Source organism: Zalophus californianus, chromosome 3 (assembly GCF_009762305.2).
Source record: "Zalophus californianus isolate mZalCal1 chromosome 3, mZalCal1.pri.v2, whole genome shotgun sequence".
In the NCBI taxonomy this organism is placed as follows: Eukaryota; Metazoa; Chordata; class Mammalia; order Carnivora; family Otariidae; genus Zalophus; species Zalophus californianus.
The window spans coordinates 152,923,785-152,941,203 of NC_045597.1; the positions used below are offsets into that span (position 1 = coordinate 152,923,785).

The window sequence follows — 17,419 nt, forward strand, 5'->3', positions numbered from 1 at the left end:
AAGAACTCTATGCCATAAATGTAGCAAGGTGCTTCTGAGAATCTATGATTCTGGTGTTTCACTTTTAATGATGTTAATAAATTTTTCTGCAAGTTCTTAATTCCACTCACCTAAATGGAACAGATTTTGTGCTCTGCATATTCCTGATATGTAACTTGTTCCTGACCCTTCAGGTAAATGCACTTAACAGCGAGATTCTCAGATGCTTTCCAAATAAAAACCAATATCTTCTTTCCCTCTCTTTTATGAGTTATAGAACACTTTCCCTCCCCTTCTTCTTTGATTTAATTTATATGCCAGAGATTTTTCAGCTCTGGGGATGAAAATGGAAGACCAGGGAAGAAAGTTGATGAAATAGAGATGATTCAAAGATCTGAAATATTTTATCCTCACTCGATATAAAGTAAATTATTTTTTCTCTTTTCCAATAACCATCATTTCCCTTGATCTTGGAATCACTCAAAACCTAGCCACCGAGTCCTGTATAAACTAATGCTCTGTCTCAAGATGTGGGGAAAGATGAACTATTGGTACCTGTACAGATTGTGCCAGCTCGATTATATTTACAGTTATGAGATCCGCAAATTTAAGAATGCCAATTTTTTCTCATCACTGAGTATTTATTATATATAACAAATACATGGGAAAGAAAAAACTATATTGTGTGATATAAATAGTTTATTTACATTACAGAAAAAACATCAAGACAATGTATACTATTTCAAATATATCCATACATAATCAAATATAGCTGTAGTACATGTTTTCATTGGTGTAGATTACCACAAATGCAAGGCAACATGTGTAGATCTCTTGTCTTATTCTTTTGTCTATAATACTGTATTGTGTAGTCCCAGCTCTCAGAAGTCCGGCCACTGTGCAACATGCTCCCTTTAGATTAACCTCGTGGATGCTCTTGTTGTGTTGTCTGAACTGTAGTGCCCTGTATTTTGCTTCTGTCTGTGAATTCTGTTGCTTCTGGGGCATTTCCTAGAAGGTTGGAAAGTTTACAAATCTTAGTCCAGTGCTGTTACCTGAAGTTTGGTCCTACAATTACAGAGTGAAGTTGTCGATTAAGCCAATTGTTAAAATATTTCAGACAAAAGAACTTATTATTAGTAGTAGCTGGGATTATTTTGGAAGACTTTTTTTTTTTTTTTTTTTTTTTGCTTTTCCTTGCCGTTGTCTTTAAGCGTCTGTTGGGGAGCGCTGAAGAGCAGAGGCAGAAGGTGAAGAGGAATACATTTACCTGGTCCTCAACCGCTTACTCGGGAAGGCACAAAAATGACTCAGCACAAGGCAGTCAAGCAAGTTGTGAGCTCATCTAATCTCACTTTAAATGTCTTCAACAATTTTATATTTTAAATGTCCTCAAGATGAATGTTATATTGACATTTCACTGCTACAAGTTTAAATCCTATCCAACCAGAGAATGAGCCAACTCTTAATATCTGATATGTAATGAAAAGGGATATTGTTTTGGTTCAGCCTGATATTATTTTTATATATTAGTACCATAAGCTGGAGACATAAATTGGTACCAACTATTTTGCTTCTATAAAAGCTAAATTCAGTCAAGTTATCTGAAAAGCTCTGGTCTGGTGTCTTTTCTCTTATAATAAACAAATGCTTTGATGATGCAAATAAGAACAATATAAAGTTCATATAAAATCTTATTACAATAAGATGGCTTTCAGAGATTATACATTCATGTATATGTTCATATATGAATAAATATATATTATTATATATATATTTTTTTTTTACAGAGGTGTGGTAGATCAATCAAAATGAACATGGAGCTGAAAGTCACATTCCCAGCAAGTGGGAGCTGGAGACAAAAAGATTGAAAATCCATCTTCTCAACGGGGCAACTCTTCATTCCAGAGCATGTCTCTAGATGTCTATATTTTTATGACACATGCTGTATTTAGAAGGAGGGTGGATGTTTGACTAAAATAATAAAAAAAGGGGAAGCAATTAGAAAAAAAGAAATTGGGAGGAGGGGAAGAGAGAGAAAAGAAGAGAGACCAGGGGATGGAGAAATTAACAGAAAATTGAAGAGAATGAAAGGACCTCTGCTTGGTGCAATTTGTCAATCTTTAACAAGAGGGGTATGTTGGAATAGGTCTTGACAGACAAGTGTGGTCAAGGTGCCAGAAAAGGGGAGGGTTAGGGGAGGGGCAGATGACCTAGGTGGAAAATCTGGTTTTTAAGTAGAACATTCTCAAGTGAGTAGAAAGAATCCACACTGGGAAGAGTGTACCTTTTTGACTAGTGTGACTCCTGGAAAGACTTTGGAAGACTTGAACATCCTAAGACAGCTTTATAAAATGCATTACAAAAATGCTAATTTAGCTCATGTACTCTTCCTCAAAAGTAAATAGAGACTAGGTTTTGTTTTGTTTTAACATGGAAAAATGAAAATGGCCATATGCCTTAAAAAATGTCTTCCTTCTAATTTGGAGCTCATTTTAGGTTGTCTTGAGCATTGGAATACACGACATTATGACCAGCCGAGGGGCAGTATGAGCAGGGTTTAAGTGCACAGGCTCTGACACTAGGCAGCCCGGACTCCACAGCTGCTCTTATTGCTCAGCTGCGTACACTTAACAATTTGCTAACTTCTCATACCTCAGGATTCCTGTTTTGAAAACGGGGATCATTGTTCCTTCTTCATATGTTATTAAATGTATATGTGTGTGCACACACATGTATGATATATACACACATGTAACATATACATAATGCTTGGTGAAATAAGAACCCTACGTATTCCAGCTATTCTTACAATGTATGGGAACAGAACTGTGATTAATAACAAACTTGAGAACATCTGCTAAAGTATTGAAAGTTTTGCATTTTTGTCAGTACATGAAGTAGCAAATCCAATTGTAATGAGATTAGATCTATTAAATGGGAATCTGGTTTTTCATGTGCTGATGTGGTGTACATATCGGAAGACTCAAGACCCTTAGAGTAATATGGCACTTCTTGTGTTTTAGATTCTTTTCTATCTTTGCTTTATACTCAGTATTTTTGGTTTCTTGAGTTATCTTTATGTTCCCCAGAATCTATTTTAGTATATCCATTGACTCACTTGGCATCTAAACGTGAGAGTCTAGTTGATGAGCTCAGCTTGGCTTTGAGCAGCACAAAGCTCCCAGTCGATGATCTTCCCTTAAGCTTTTAGGCCCGGCAAGGATTTATGAACCATATTTTGTCTTTTTCAAGAGCAAATGCCACACTTGTCCTCAAAGAAGATAGTGCAGCACAGCTATGGAGACGTATTATGGCCTTTATTCTCTAAAGATATGATACTTTCTTTTATTCTCCTGTCTTTGGAAAATAATTTTGGGGGAAACATTCTGATTTACCGTAGAGCTGCACAAATGAACGAAAGTTTAAATGTCTTGTGAATTTGGCAAAAAACTTAAAAAAACTTTCTTGAACTTTTTTTCTCAAGGAGCGTGAAATCAGGTCAGAAAGAAGTATCTTCAATAGTATTTGCAGTTAGACAGGGCATAAATAATATGGATTTGGTTGCCATGAAATTTACACACTGATGAAGTTAAGCAAGTAATACCTGGCCTTACCCCTTTACTCCAAGCACAGTGTCAGACATCACTAGTTAACCATAATTTTATCTCCTATTGAAACTGGATGAGGTCTCTGGATCCCTTTCAATCTTAGCTCTCCAGAAACAATTACCATTTGATTGTTCTGGAGGTTTGGTATAAACGCTTGTTGTCATATTTGCTGCATGTTTCCATATATCAAAGGTTTTGGAGGTTTGGTATAAACGCTTGTTGTCATATTTGCTGCATGTTTCCATATATCAAAGGTTTTCATGCACTGCAGCATACTCTTTTTTATTGTAGCTATTTTCTTTGAATTTTGTGATTAAAAGCTATTTTAAATTAACATAAAAATGTACCTGTTGTTTACATCAAATATGTTAAAAATGATTATATCAGTGTTACAATTGGAAATAAGTACCATAAATGAACGCTATCCTTTAACACTATTCTAGGCCTTGTATACAATCTCTTCTCACCTCTTTTGGCATACTGATCTGGGTAAATAAGACCACACTGTCATCTCAATAGTTTGTTAGTAGTTTGAACGAAAACTGACTTTCCATAGCTAAAAGAGAAAACCATATTTAAACAAAGATTGGCATCACATAGTAGAGAAAACCAGATCTTTGCCTCAAAAATAAATAATCCTCATCAAAAGGCAAAAATAAGGAAAATACTTTGTAGCACTCTAGCATGAAAATCAATGCTATTCACATGCTGTTATGATGAGGAAACCGGACTCCTGAGAATGGATGGCTGCCGAGTCCACAAAGGGACTCCTACGTAGAGTAACCTAAGTAAGGCAAGGAGGAACACCAGATTCCCTTAGCTGAGTGGCCATTGAGCACATTACTGACCTTGTGATGCAGAGAACCACCACACAGATGACAGCAATCTGAATGGTCCCAATCACAGCTGCGATTAAGACATACTGAAATCGTACAGGGCCGGGAACAACATACAGTACACTGTAGTCCTTTTTTTCACAGTGTTGTCCAGTATAACCAGCATCACACCTGGAAGAAAGGACAATGTCCAGTTACCTGTAGCTGCTGGACTCATTTTTATAGTCGGCCTGTACACATTTATCTTCATTGTGAAATCGGGGCTGTTTATTTCTCTCTTTAAAGAAATGCTACTTTGTAGATATGGCTTTCAACTATGTCCTTTCAACGAGATTTCTTTGTGTTTTTGGTTTCAAAGGTATGAGGTTTTCTTCTATACTTATAATAAGATTTTGAGGACAGGAGGGTTGGTACGTAGTTTGTGATGATGATATAGAGAAGCAGTGGATGTCCAGAAATACTATTCTTTCCATATTTTTTTTCAGATGAGTTTCACGTTTTATTTAACTTGTCCTTTAATCAACCTAAGTCGACATGATTGCTTGAGAAAAGGTTTGTTTCCGAGGATATGGTTGTAAATCGAGGCTATTTATTTATTTACTTTTGGATAAAGCATTCCCTTGCTACTGTGAGAATAAATGTTGAAAAATGTTTAGACCAAGGATACAATAAGTGATTTCTTTAATTTGTTGATCATAAAGTTGCCTACTTATGTTAGAGAGCTAAATCTCAGTAGAAAAAAAAAACAATTATGGTGTAAGCAACAGAGTTCTGCAAAATAAACCCATGTGCTATTCATTTGAGAATGAACACTGCTTCTCACTCACTCAACCCTCATCAGAAAGCATCAGGAGACCATCTGCGTGTTAAAATTAGCATTTGACAATGAAATGAAGAAACTGTTCACATAACAATACCAACAAGGGTCAACTTGTCATTGGCTTTGTGCGATTATTTTAGTACTTCACTTGGGATTTCTCCATTCTGGGGTCTTTCCTCTTTGCCTTGAAGGGTTTAATAATGGAGACCCTGCTAAGGATGACAAGGCAGCAGGACCAGCCTCTCAGTTATGTTGACTCTACCTGGCTTCACTGGAAGGTGCTAGTGTGTTCAGTTAAGGAAAATATAAAAGGAAGACAGTTCTCGAGGGGAGAGAGAGAGAGAGAGAGAGAAGAAAGAGTGAGGAGGAGGAGGAGGAGAAGAGACAGAAACTCCTTTCGCTGTATAACAACACACAACCTATTTCATCATATGCCACTTGTAGATTCCTTTAATAAAAATACATTTGTTTTTCCACCTTGGGTTTACCATATTTTTACCATCTCAATAAATATGTTCTATTCATGAATATTCAGCACATATTTATATTTATTAACTAAGTCCAGACAAGCAATTTCTTTGTGTCTCAACTGAGTTAGAATCTGTGGAGGTATAGCTAATAATCGCACTATACAAGGCTTGTGGGTAGCAGATCCACAGAAATTAGTATGTGTCTAGCAAAACCAAGATTGATAAAATTGATTGGACACCTGAAGGACTTTGGAAAAGATGACCCCCCCAAAGCAACGACGTTATCTTATGTACCCTAAGTCCTCATCCATTCATTTCAGAAATATTTATTGACCTCCTGTTATGTGCCAAGAGCTATTCTATGACCATGGGAAAGAGCAATGAATAAAACAGAGGAATCTGAGTCTTTAAGAAGCTTGTAATGCCCAAAGTACAATTTGAAATTCTACCAGAAGAGTACACATAATGATATGTTACATAGTACTCAGGTATGTAAGGCACACACATTCCATGGTTTTCTAGTGGGTGTCTGTGTGTGTGTGTGTGTGTGTGTGTGTGTGTGTGTGTGTGTAGGAGAGTCAGTGAAAAGTTTTGCTGCTGATCACCCAGTCAGGCAGAATGCCATGCAATTCTTTGCAAACATCCAGAATTTAGTTCTCTGTGTTTACTTTATACATTTTAAAAATTAAAGAGTGAAAGCATTACCTGCAAGATGGCTCCTGCATATTGATAGAATGTTCACACTTCCCATGCATGCAGAAACCATTGAAATGTTCTGGGCAAGGTATGTGGTGTTCTCTTGCACTTTCTTCTAACTTGTTCGCATTCTCTGTGAATACAGAAAAAAACAGGCACTCCTTGTAAATACTTTCTCAGCCCAGTAAGATCAACCAGTACATTAAGAAGCAAAGCTATGGTAGGCAAAGATATTTAAAAGGGCAAGAACTAAAAGGCCATGCTTCAGAAGAAAGAGGAAGAATTGAAAGACAGACATCTTCATAAGTGTGTTTAGAGATGAAACTGCAAAATTACCCAGTGCTTTTCATGCTTTTATGCAATTTCTTCCATCTTTAATAGGCAGTGATGTTTGTATAAGTAGTCAGACAGCTTTAATTTTCCTTGTGTAGAGACTGTACATTGATCATAAAATAATTCAAGAACTATCTTATTTTTTGAATTTCAAAGCCCAGCATAATGTCCCTAAGAGTAAATGGCTGCAATACCTTGATACTTTCTCAGTGGGGTAGCTTAAAAGTTAAAATATAGCTGTGTTCAGTTGTTAAACAGACGTTTTCCAAAACTAAATGCAAATTGCAGCAAACATATTCTTTCAGGGTTTTTTAATTTACTGTGAAGGGGAATTCTACTAGCACCCGTACATTTTCTTATTGCCAAAATAAAACTATTGAAAGAGCAAATGTTATTTCAGAATCATTTATGGAGATACTAACACAGTACATATTGAATGCTCTAAGTGTATTCCAATGCATAATAGCTGGCCTATGTTAACAATGTGATGTGAAAGCTAAACTTACAATAAAGAAAAAATTTGTGTTCTAAAGTGAACACTTTCCCCTGTCATTAATAAGTTTTGTTTTCTTATGTTTCTACAAAGATACTAAAATATGTTTTCTGACCTTTAGCCCAAATATATTTGCTTCATATTTGTAATACTATCTCTAAATAGTCTTTGATTACATCATCTTATAATATCAAGTTTGCCTTTTTTGAGTCTTTTCCATAATCCGCGACCTGACTTGACAAACTTTAAAATTCTTGCCTAAACACATGAAAAATATAATTGTCTTGATTTCAATCTGAGATACTCTTCAATCCACAGCAAGAGAAGTAATGGAAGCAGTGGTAATAGAAGATGAAAAATGAATTACTATTTTTATGAAATAAATTATTTCCTATTATTTCACATACAGGTATAGCTTTTATCACAGTGCATCCTTATAGTTTGGTACTGGCAGTCATGGATGATGCATATATTCATCAGGAGAAAAAATACCTTTAATATGGGTGAATTGGACAAATGCATTATTTATGTTTAAGCAGAGCTGTAAAATATCTATGATTTTATGATCTAATTAGTCATCTGCAGAACTTTTAAGTTTGAAGTATATTGTTAAATATGTTAAGTGTTTTCCTGTGTAGGAATATTTATGCACATTTGTATGATGGGTAATATTTCAAATCACAGCTCAAATTAATCAAGGATTTATCATAAGTATGCTAGAGAGACTGGAGATGGCATTTAAATCATTCATTTGTCCTATATTTGTGTCTCTTTACCTATTTAGGTGATATTTTGTTTGTATTATATTCCTACTTTGATGATTATCGTTAAAATGAATGAACCACTTCCGTGGAAAAGACTAAAAATATACAAAATTTTCTCTTTTGGTTTCTCCCATTCTTCCAAGGTACTTTAGAATTTTATGTCATGGTGTTTTTAGTAACAAATTACAGCTGTAATGAGCAAACACACAAAAATTGAAATGAATAATGTTGGGTGAATTTTCCAATATGGGAATATGTGACCAAAACAGAAGCAGGACGACGATGCTATTTTGATGCAGCTTGAGATGGCTTGTGGTCATTCATGAATCTGTGGTGAAGACTAGGCTCATTTGTTGCCGCTGCCAAGAGGCTAGAAGCTAGAGTGGTCAAACCATGCACCTGCTGTTTAAAGGCGACTTTCACAGTAGGGTTTGCCAGCCTCACTGCTGATGTAACGGACCAGCACTGATGCTCACTCTTATTTCTGGATCTTCTCCCCATAACAAACTATTCAACACTTCTATTTAGTGTTTGTTAGTAACCCTTTAGTGTTTCCACACACCTGCATGCAGGATAATTTTCTGTTTAACTTCCCTCTACTTCAGTTATGCATTGTGATTTCAGGCATGGTATTTTTCAAACACATCTTATTAGGACTATTTTTCTTTTTGTCAGTTGCAAAAGAAGATCAAAAATTTTCTTCACTCAAAATCCATTTTTAGGCTATTTTATTTTTAACTCCATCCCTCGCCCCATACTGTTTTTGTTTTTGGATTTGTACCATATTCATAATTATGAACCGAAGTCCAAGGGCAAAGTAAGAGATTGTTTGAGTGAGGCTGCTGCCTTAGTGTAGTAGGAACCAGATATTTCCACAAAGTTCATTATCCAGACAGGATGATCACGTGTGAGGGGAAGAGTTTCCATCATAAAATCTGCTAATTAGTTTATACCATTCCTTATGAGCTTGGAGTGCTCTGTTATGTTGCTCGTAGGATACTGTCAAGTAAGAAAGTTAGAGAGATCGAAAATAAATGAGTAGAAGAAATGATCCCTGAGCAAGAAAATGAAGAATCATCAGTATATGTAGTCAATCCAATCAAGTAAACCAGTTGATTGAAAACCTGAATATATAACCACTTCTAGTAATGCAATACACATATTTTAGAAACGAGATTTGAGTATATTAAGAAGAATAGAGACACAGAAAATCTAATATTCCAACCAAGTTTGTGTATGGACAACGGTATTTGTGACCCTGCTGTTTATGCCTAGGTATTCAAGCAATCCTGAAGCACTTAAAGATTTAAAATCATCTAAAAATGATACTTTGGAAGTCTGTATGTTTCCTACAGTGGCTGATGATTTAGACAACCATTTCTCTGTCCTCCACTGAAAGAGGTTTAATGTAAGGGTTGTGCTCTTTCTGCTAAAAGAGATAGTGACAATGGTAGAAACTCTCCATGTTTTTGTGTAAAATCTTCAACTAGTTTCCTACTAAATATTCACAAATGATTTATTCTGAAAGGGATCATGACCCTGTTAAGAGACCATTTCTGGTAAAATCTGAGTTAATTGCAGCAGAGCTAACACGGTTGCATGCCCATTGCAGGTCAATGCTCTAGTCAAGAGCTATAGAAGTGGGTCGCTCTGAAGCACAGCTACATGTATTATTTCTATCCTGGCACATTCAGGGAAAGAGATGGGGGAGGGAGGCAAGAGACAGAGGGAATGAGGACTGGCAAGGTTTTAACTTTTCATAACTCAAGTAAGGGAAGTGGGTAGAAAAGGGGCAGAGCCGGGCATGGCGGTTTAGAGACTTAAATCAATATAGCCCAGAGTGTGTGTACGTGTGTGTTCAGCATTATCCCTGCCTTTTTCTTCCCCAAAAGCTGGAAGTAAGATGTTGTTCAGAGAATTAATCTATCAAAGCAACACATTATGGATTGAAGCAGAAATATGACAGTGTAAAACTTGCCTAAAACTATCCACGTATCCAAAGAAAGAATGTTTCCTGGGACAAGGGTTAGAGATTGGCAAAAGAAGCTTCTGAAAGTCATGTTCTCTATTCAAGTGCTCTCCAGGGTGGTGTTGCCCTGAGAAGCCAACCCGAACTTGAGAACCCAGAATCCCAGGTGCAGAAATGGATGCACAAGACTATTAGTGTCTGATGCTGCTAACTATTCACTCAGTCAACGCATTTCCCTTGTTCTGATGCTCTGTTGTCTGAGCAGTCTTAAAATAATTTGATTTCTACGTAGCCTACAGTACCACCTGGATTTCTTATCCATTTGACAGTTGTATATTTCATATGAGTTGAATTGATTAGTTCTGACTTTCTGTGTATTTTTTTTTTTTTTTTTTTTTTGGCATAAGTCAGCTTTCTCCAGCCCACTCAGTTCTGGCGTTTTGTTAAGATCAAACTTCTGCACTTACAAGCTAGAGGACTGGCCGGGCCCGGCCCATGGTGCACTATAGTCTGGGAGGCCTTGTGGGGGCTAGTCAGATGATATTTCTCTGGAGATAGCACTACTTTGCTTTAACCAGGCCTTTCTTTGGAATATCTACAGCTCCCTGTGCCACTGATTTGCTTCTGTGTAAGGATTTCAGAGTTAAGTTGGAAAGATCCTAAACTAGAGGTAACATGGAGGATTCAGGAGATGTTTTAAGAGGCAGATTTCTACTGCACATTTTTAAGCAACTAGAGCCGTTCAGTAAGTGAGTGAGTAGTAGAGTGAAGTAGTGAGTTTCTGGTGGTAAAAAGAAGCCTTCTTACTACTGCTCAGATGCTGTAGTGTGTTACTGTGTAGGAGATTTGATTATTTCAGATCTCTAGGTTCTTTGAACTCTAAAAGTAATATTTATTTCTACTGCTAATGTTCACTTAAAATAAATTACCAATAAATATATACTGATATTTATTGTACAATATTATTTTTGATATGCTGGGAAAAAGAATTAAACAAGTAGGAACATTATTTAGGTGTAGTAAATAAAGGAAATCACTTTGGCTTAATTATGGGGACATTTTACTTTATCAAAGGGCATACGATATCTTAAATATTTACAATGTCTATAGTTCGGACATTCTAGTATAAAGTGAACTCTTTTATGCATTATCTTCCTTTGCAGGAACAATATGTTTGTGGATTAAATTCAATTTCTTTTTTTATTTTATTTTATTTTATTTTTTGTTTTGGGAACACATATATTTAGTAAAATTGCAAAGAAAAACAAGGAAATAGTAAACACAAAATTTACAGTAATGCTTAATTTTGAAGGCAAAAGAGAGGCAATGGGAGAGACTCAATTTTTTGGGGGGGATTGAGTAGTTCTTTTTTTTAAATTTTATTTATTATGTTATGTTAGTCACCATACATTACATCATTAGTTTTTGATGTAGTGTTCCATGATTCATTGTTTGCGTATAACACCCAGTGCTCCATGCAGTACGTGCCCTCCTTAATATCCCTTCACCAGGCTAGCCCATCCCCCCTCCCCCCTCCCCCCTCCCCTCTAAAATCCTCAGTTTGTTTCTCAGAGTCCATAGTCTCTCATGGTTCGTCTCCCCCTCCAATTTCCCCCCTTCATTTTTCCTTTCCTTCTCCTAATGTCCTCCATGCTATCCCTTATGTTCCACAAATAAGTGAAACCATATGATAACTGACTTTCTCTGCTTGACTTATTTCACTTAGCATAATCTCCTCCAGTCCCATCCATGTTGATGTAAAAGTTGGGTATTCATCCTTTCTGATGGCTGAGTGATATTCCATTGTATATATGGACCACATCTGCTTTATCCGTTTATCTGTTGAAGGGCATCTCGGCTCTTTCCACAGTTTGGCTATTGCGGACATTGCTGCTATGAACATTGGGGTGCATATGGCCCTTCTTTTCACTACATCTGTGTCTTTGGAGTAAATACCGAGGAGTGCAATTGCTGGGTCTTAGGGTAGCTCTGTTTTTAATTTTCTGAGGCACCTCCACACTGTTTTCCAAAGTGGCTGTACCAACTTGCATTCCCACCAAGAGTGTAAGAGGGTTCCCCTTTCTCCAAAACCTTTCCAACATTTGTTGTTTCTTGCCTTGTCAATTCTTGCCATTCTAACTGGTGTAAGGTGCTATCTCAATGTGGTTTTGATTTGAATTTCCCTGATGGCTAATGATGATGAACATTTTTTCATGTGTCTGTTAGCCATTTGTATGTCTTTGAAGAAGTGTCTGTTCATGCCTTCTGCCCATTTTTTGACTTGATTATTTGTTTGTTGGGTGTTGCATTTGAGAAATTCTTTATAGATCTTGGATACCAGCCCTTTATCTGTAGTGTCATTTGCAAATATCTTCTCCCATTCTGTGGGTTGCCTCTTTGTTTTGTTGACTGTTTCCTTTGCTGTGCAGAAGCTTTTTATCTTGATGAAGTCCCAAAAGTTCACTTTTGCTTTTGTTTCACTAACTTTTGGAGATGTATCTTGAAAGAAGTTGCTGTGGCCGATGTCAAAGAGGTTACTGCCTACGTTCTCCTCTAGGATTTTGATGGATTCCTGTCTTACATTGAGGTCTTTCATCCATTTCGAGTTTATCTTTGTGAATGGTGTTAGAGAACAGTCGAGTTTCATTCTTCTGCATGTGGCTGTCCAACATTCTCAGCACCATTTATTGAAGAGACTGTCTTTTTTCCATTGCATATTTTTTCCTGCTTTGTCGAAGATTATTTGACCATAGAGTTGAGGGTCCATATCTGGCTCTCTATTCTGTTCCATTGGTCTATATGTCTGTTTTTGTGCCAGTACCATGCTGTCTTGGTGATCACTGCTTTGTAATATAGCTTGAAATTGGGCAACATGATGCCCCCAGTTTTGTTTTTCTTTTAAATTCAATTTCTAACATCATGCTTTAACATCACAAATTATCTTTGACAAGCACAGGCACATGAGTAGTGCCATCTCATTTGTTATGTTTTTAACAAGCTTTTCCTGTGGGCAAAGTGGGCCACAACTTTTCTGGAAAACTAAAATTTTCCATTTTGAATATATTTGTATAATACTTCTATTTTTTTTTCCATTTAATAATGGCACAAGGAAACCCCTTGTATTCATGCACTTGCACACCTGTTGGGATTACTCGATTTTACCTGTCTCCTACTTACTGCCATAGTGCCAAAGCCATTTGAAAATAAGAAAAAAATTCTTTCTTTCTATTATATTTATATTGTGCCTGGGACAGAATCAAATTACGAATTTGGAAGTGAAGTCATGATTGTTCCCGTTGTGTTGATTAGAGCTGGTTTCAGAGAAGATATAGAATTCTTAGGATTTCCTCTCCTTATCAGGTATAAACGTATGAGGTGCAGTAAAGCCTCATATCTAGCTTGAGTTGCAATAGTTTTTTAAAGACCAGAAAAGCATTCCTATTGAACAGGTTCTGAATGTAATGCAATAGGAGTTCTTGCAACTTAACAAATTCCATAATAGCTTTACCTGCTGTCATAGTTTCTTCAAGGCACAGATGAGTAGATGAGAAAGGTCTCTCCTTTTTTAAGCCTCTAAGACAGAGACTCAAATGAGAATGCCAGCTACAGGTGACTGGCGAGTGCAAGGGACACGAAAGCATTTCAGGACGCAATCAATTCTCAAGTTTTGTAAAGAGCAGAGACTCAGTCACAATGTTCCTAGTTATTTAATCTCTGTTAAAGATTTGGAAAAATAACTTCAAAACAGAAACCAAGTCCTTTGCTACAAATGCAATATTTCTTCTACCAGTTGAACCTATTTTTTTCAGAAGAGTCATTGAAACTATTTGGATCCAAAATTTTCCCAGTTAGGCAGTGATCTGGGTTGGGAGTAGGATGGGCAGAGATTGGGAGAAATTCTTTCTTACCCCACCATCGATCAGGCACTAATATAAGATGTGAAATATGATTATCCATATTACCACTTGTGTGTATAAATTTCCTACTGGACATACAAATTAAAATAAAGCAGAGGAAAACTAATTTTCATGTTACTACATTCTCAGGCAAGGCCTTAATGACTTTATTCAAAAATTGCTTGAATTTAAATTGGGAAAAGTACTAGCATCTGAAATAGAATAGTAATTTGGAGACTGGAGTGATTGAAATGCAACAATATTGCACGATTATTTGCATGGGATTTTATTATCTCAGTTTCTACTGGTAATATATTTACATAGATAAAAGCTGAGAAATCTGTACAATCTTGGAAAGAAACTTGTATGTAAGCATTTTAACTTATGACATCCAAATACAGTTATTATAACTCCAGGACTTGGCATCACAAGGCTAAATCACAGATTTAGCTATAAATTCTGGACCTCCTAAAATATATATCTTATATGTATATGATATATATATAATATAAAATAAATATATACTTACCTGTTTATTATTAAAAGAAAAATAAGCAGATTTTTAGCCATTTGCTCTATCCTCTGCCCTGAAATGCCCTGCCTGGCTTCGGATGGCAGAGTCCTCAAAAGCGTGAGGGAGCAGGCTACTGGGAGAAACTGTACTCGGCCTCTAATGGTCCTTTTCAAACTTCACCATTCAGTCAAGAGCCTATTAACTCTCAGCAAGTGGGTAACGCCTATAGGTTTAGAGGATTTAGCTTGAAGACCTTTTAAAAATATAGTATTTTATGGAACTTTAGATGTCTTTGACAACACTTCATAAATATCAGGCCTTGAGAAGAGGTAGGGATCATTAACCTCTCAGGAGTCCAGAGCTGGAGTTGCCTTAAGCTTATCTGGGGCAATTTGCTAGAGCTTTCCCCACTGAGCTTTTGCTGCAGCCACCCTTCTTACTTCCAAGCTGTTCTTTGACGACAAAGTTTACTACAAACTTTAGAGAAAGAAAAAAAAATACAGGAAGCCATTTTATGTCAAGAATACGCCCCTTCCTTTCTTTCTTTAGTCTTAAACTAAATCTATACATTTCTGGCCAAGTTAATTTGCTCAGTGGCTGACTGGGCATCCTTTCTTAGTGAGCCTGTTCAGTGACAATGCTGAAAATGACAGAGCAAGTGACAGACGGTTCAGGTCCTGTTCACTTCTGCCTTCTGGGCTATGTGAGTGAGCCATTTTTCCCTTCATGGGCTGCATTTGCAGAAATGGTTAAATCGTTCGGATAAACCTTTCTAGGTGACACATTTGTTTTCCTCTGTGACTCTGAAGTTATTAACCAGCAGAGAGTGAGGAGGATTTAGGCTGGAACATTCACTGAAGTGCAGCAGAAATAAAGGTTTTAATAATGTCAATAGGACAAAAAATGGCTTTTAGTAATTTGTTAAATGAATATTTCTTGAGTACCTACTATGTGTCTGATGCTGTGCTATGCACTTTATGTAATATATTATATCTATTGGTTGTCTCCCCATGATTTTGTTTGTTGTCTTCTAAACATAGCCAAGAAAACAGATTTGCAAGACAAGATGATGATAAATATTATCTACATTTACTGGAGAATCTACAACATGCCCAACATTGTTAATACTTAACATGATAAAAATGTATTCCTTATTACAGCTCTTTAAGGTAGATTTATAAAAATCCCATTTTGTGTAAATGAGGAAACATAAGCTCAAATAGGTTGAATTGCTTATCTTAGAAATTTACAGGATCAGTAAGCAGAACCGGGGTCAAAGCCAGCTCTTGCCAGTGTAATATGCAGACCATGTAGTTAAGAACTCATTAAAAAGAAGACAGTATCTGGCCTCCCTATCTTATTTATTGTTTTCCCTTTATGATTTCTGATTCTTTATCCCACATGGATCCTACTGCTGCTCTGAAAATCAGTTCTTTTTTTTTCTTTTCTCTTCCTCCTCTCCTGGGAGAGATATTTTGTCAGAGGGCAAACCATCATGAATCCCAACTTCTCCATCCTCCTCAAGAGCTCTCTCCATCAGTGATCTCCTTCCTCTCCTGTATCTTCAATTCTCCTTCATTCTTTGCTCCTTGCCACTAGCACTTAAACATTTTCGAATGTCTTCCTTCTTAAAATAAGAATTTACAAACTTCTCATAATGCATGTGCCTTTGTAGGCCTCTTGTCTCCCTTCTCTTCTTCTTAAGAAGCTAAACTTCATAAAAGTATTGTCTCCACTCCTGTTTCTTTACTTCCTGCACTAACTTCCATTCACTATTTACCCATGGCTCTCTGGTCAGCCCTTCAGAAAAACTGCTGTGACTGCAGTCAACCCACAGCATCTTTCAAGATAAAACTAGTAGTCTCTTCTCCGATTTCCAATGTCCCGATCTCTCAGTAATTTGATACAGCTGACCACTTCCACCTTTTTGAAGGTTTCTCTTCCTTAGACTTCCATACTAGGTTTTGGTTTTTGTTGGTTATTTTTGGGGGGTTTTTATTTCCTAGACTATTTTGTAGGCTTTTGTTTTCCAACAGATTCTTCAAGTATTGATGCTTTCCTAAAGTTCTTCTCTTTTTACACTTTAATCATTCTCCCTGCAGGAGCCCATACTAACTCACCTAAATGCCTCTGATTTCCAAATTCTGATTAGTCAGCCTAGATCACCTTTTCTGAGTCTTAAAAGGCTAACCTGTATTGTGAGATGACAAGAAAGGACACACATTATGGGGTGTTCCTAAATTTATTTGTTTAGCGAAACTCTCTTACAGGAACATTTTGTGGGACTGTTCCACCAGACTCCATTCTGGGAAACGCTGCATTGGACCATGGCATCTTTGGATTTTTCACATAATGACACACATAAAAAATGATAACATTTGGTTTTAGGTAAAAGAAGGAGACCACCATCCTGGGGACTCTAGCCACCCAAGCTTCCTGAAAGCTAAGGTGGATTGATGAATTAACATACCAGTTACTCATTCAGGGCACATAAGAAAGCTTTGCATTAGACTATACGTTCTCTTAGGGCAAAGACTATGTACTGTTTACTGTAACATCTCCAGGGTATAGAACAAGGACTAGCACAAAATGGGTGTTTAATAAGTAATATGAATAAATGAATAAATATTATAGGCATAGGCAATATATATGGAAGCCACAGGTACCTTGGTGTGGCAGCTTTCAAAAGATTAGTGCCTCTTAGTTGTTTGCCTCAAACAGTCAGCTGCATTTTGGTAATGTGTCCTTAAAGTCACAGACAATCCCTACTTTAAATGACAAGGTAAGGGATGCCTGGGTGGCTCAGTTAAGTGTCTGATTCTTGATCTCAGCTCAGGTCTTGATCTCAGGTCGTGATTTTAAGCCCTGCGTTGGGCTCCATGCTGGGCATAGAGCCTACTAAAAAAAATGGGGGCACTTGGGTGGTTCAGTCGGTTGAGCGTCCGACTCTTAATTTCGGCTCAGGTCATGATCTCAGGGTCTTGGGATCAAGCCCTGCATCTGGCTCCGTGCTCGGCAGAGAGTCTGCTTGAGGTTCT

The 17,419-nt window shown here is 36.9% G+C and overlaps 1 protein-coding gene across 3 annotated transcripts in view; it reads right to left on the reverse strand.

Annotated features, from left to right (window-relative positions):
• Positions 1–599: 599 nt before the first annotated feature.
• The window catches only part of TMEFF2 (transmembrane protein with EGF like and two follistatin like domains 2), a 224,389-nt gene continuing 207,569 nt past the window's right edge, over positions 600–17,419 (reverse strand). Inside the window, exons 8-10 of one of the 3 annotated variants that reach the window (XM_027588030.1) lie at positions 6,422–6,545; positions 4,439–4,597; positions 600–990 (exon numbers count right to left, since the gene is read on the reverse strand). In XM_027588030.1, the coding sequence (XP_027443831.1) occupies positions 894–990; positions 4,439–4,597; positions 6,422–6,545 (380 nt within the window). In that variant the 3' untranslated portion in view covers positions 600–893. Of the gene's footprint in view, positions 1,048–1,791; positions 1,954–4,438; positions 4,598–6,421; positions 6,546–17,419 lie in introns of those variants that run through there. The other 2 variants (XM_027588032.1, XM_027588031.1) reach the window with 2 other exon arrangements.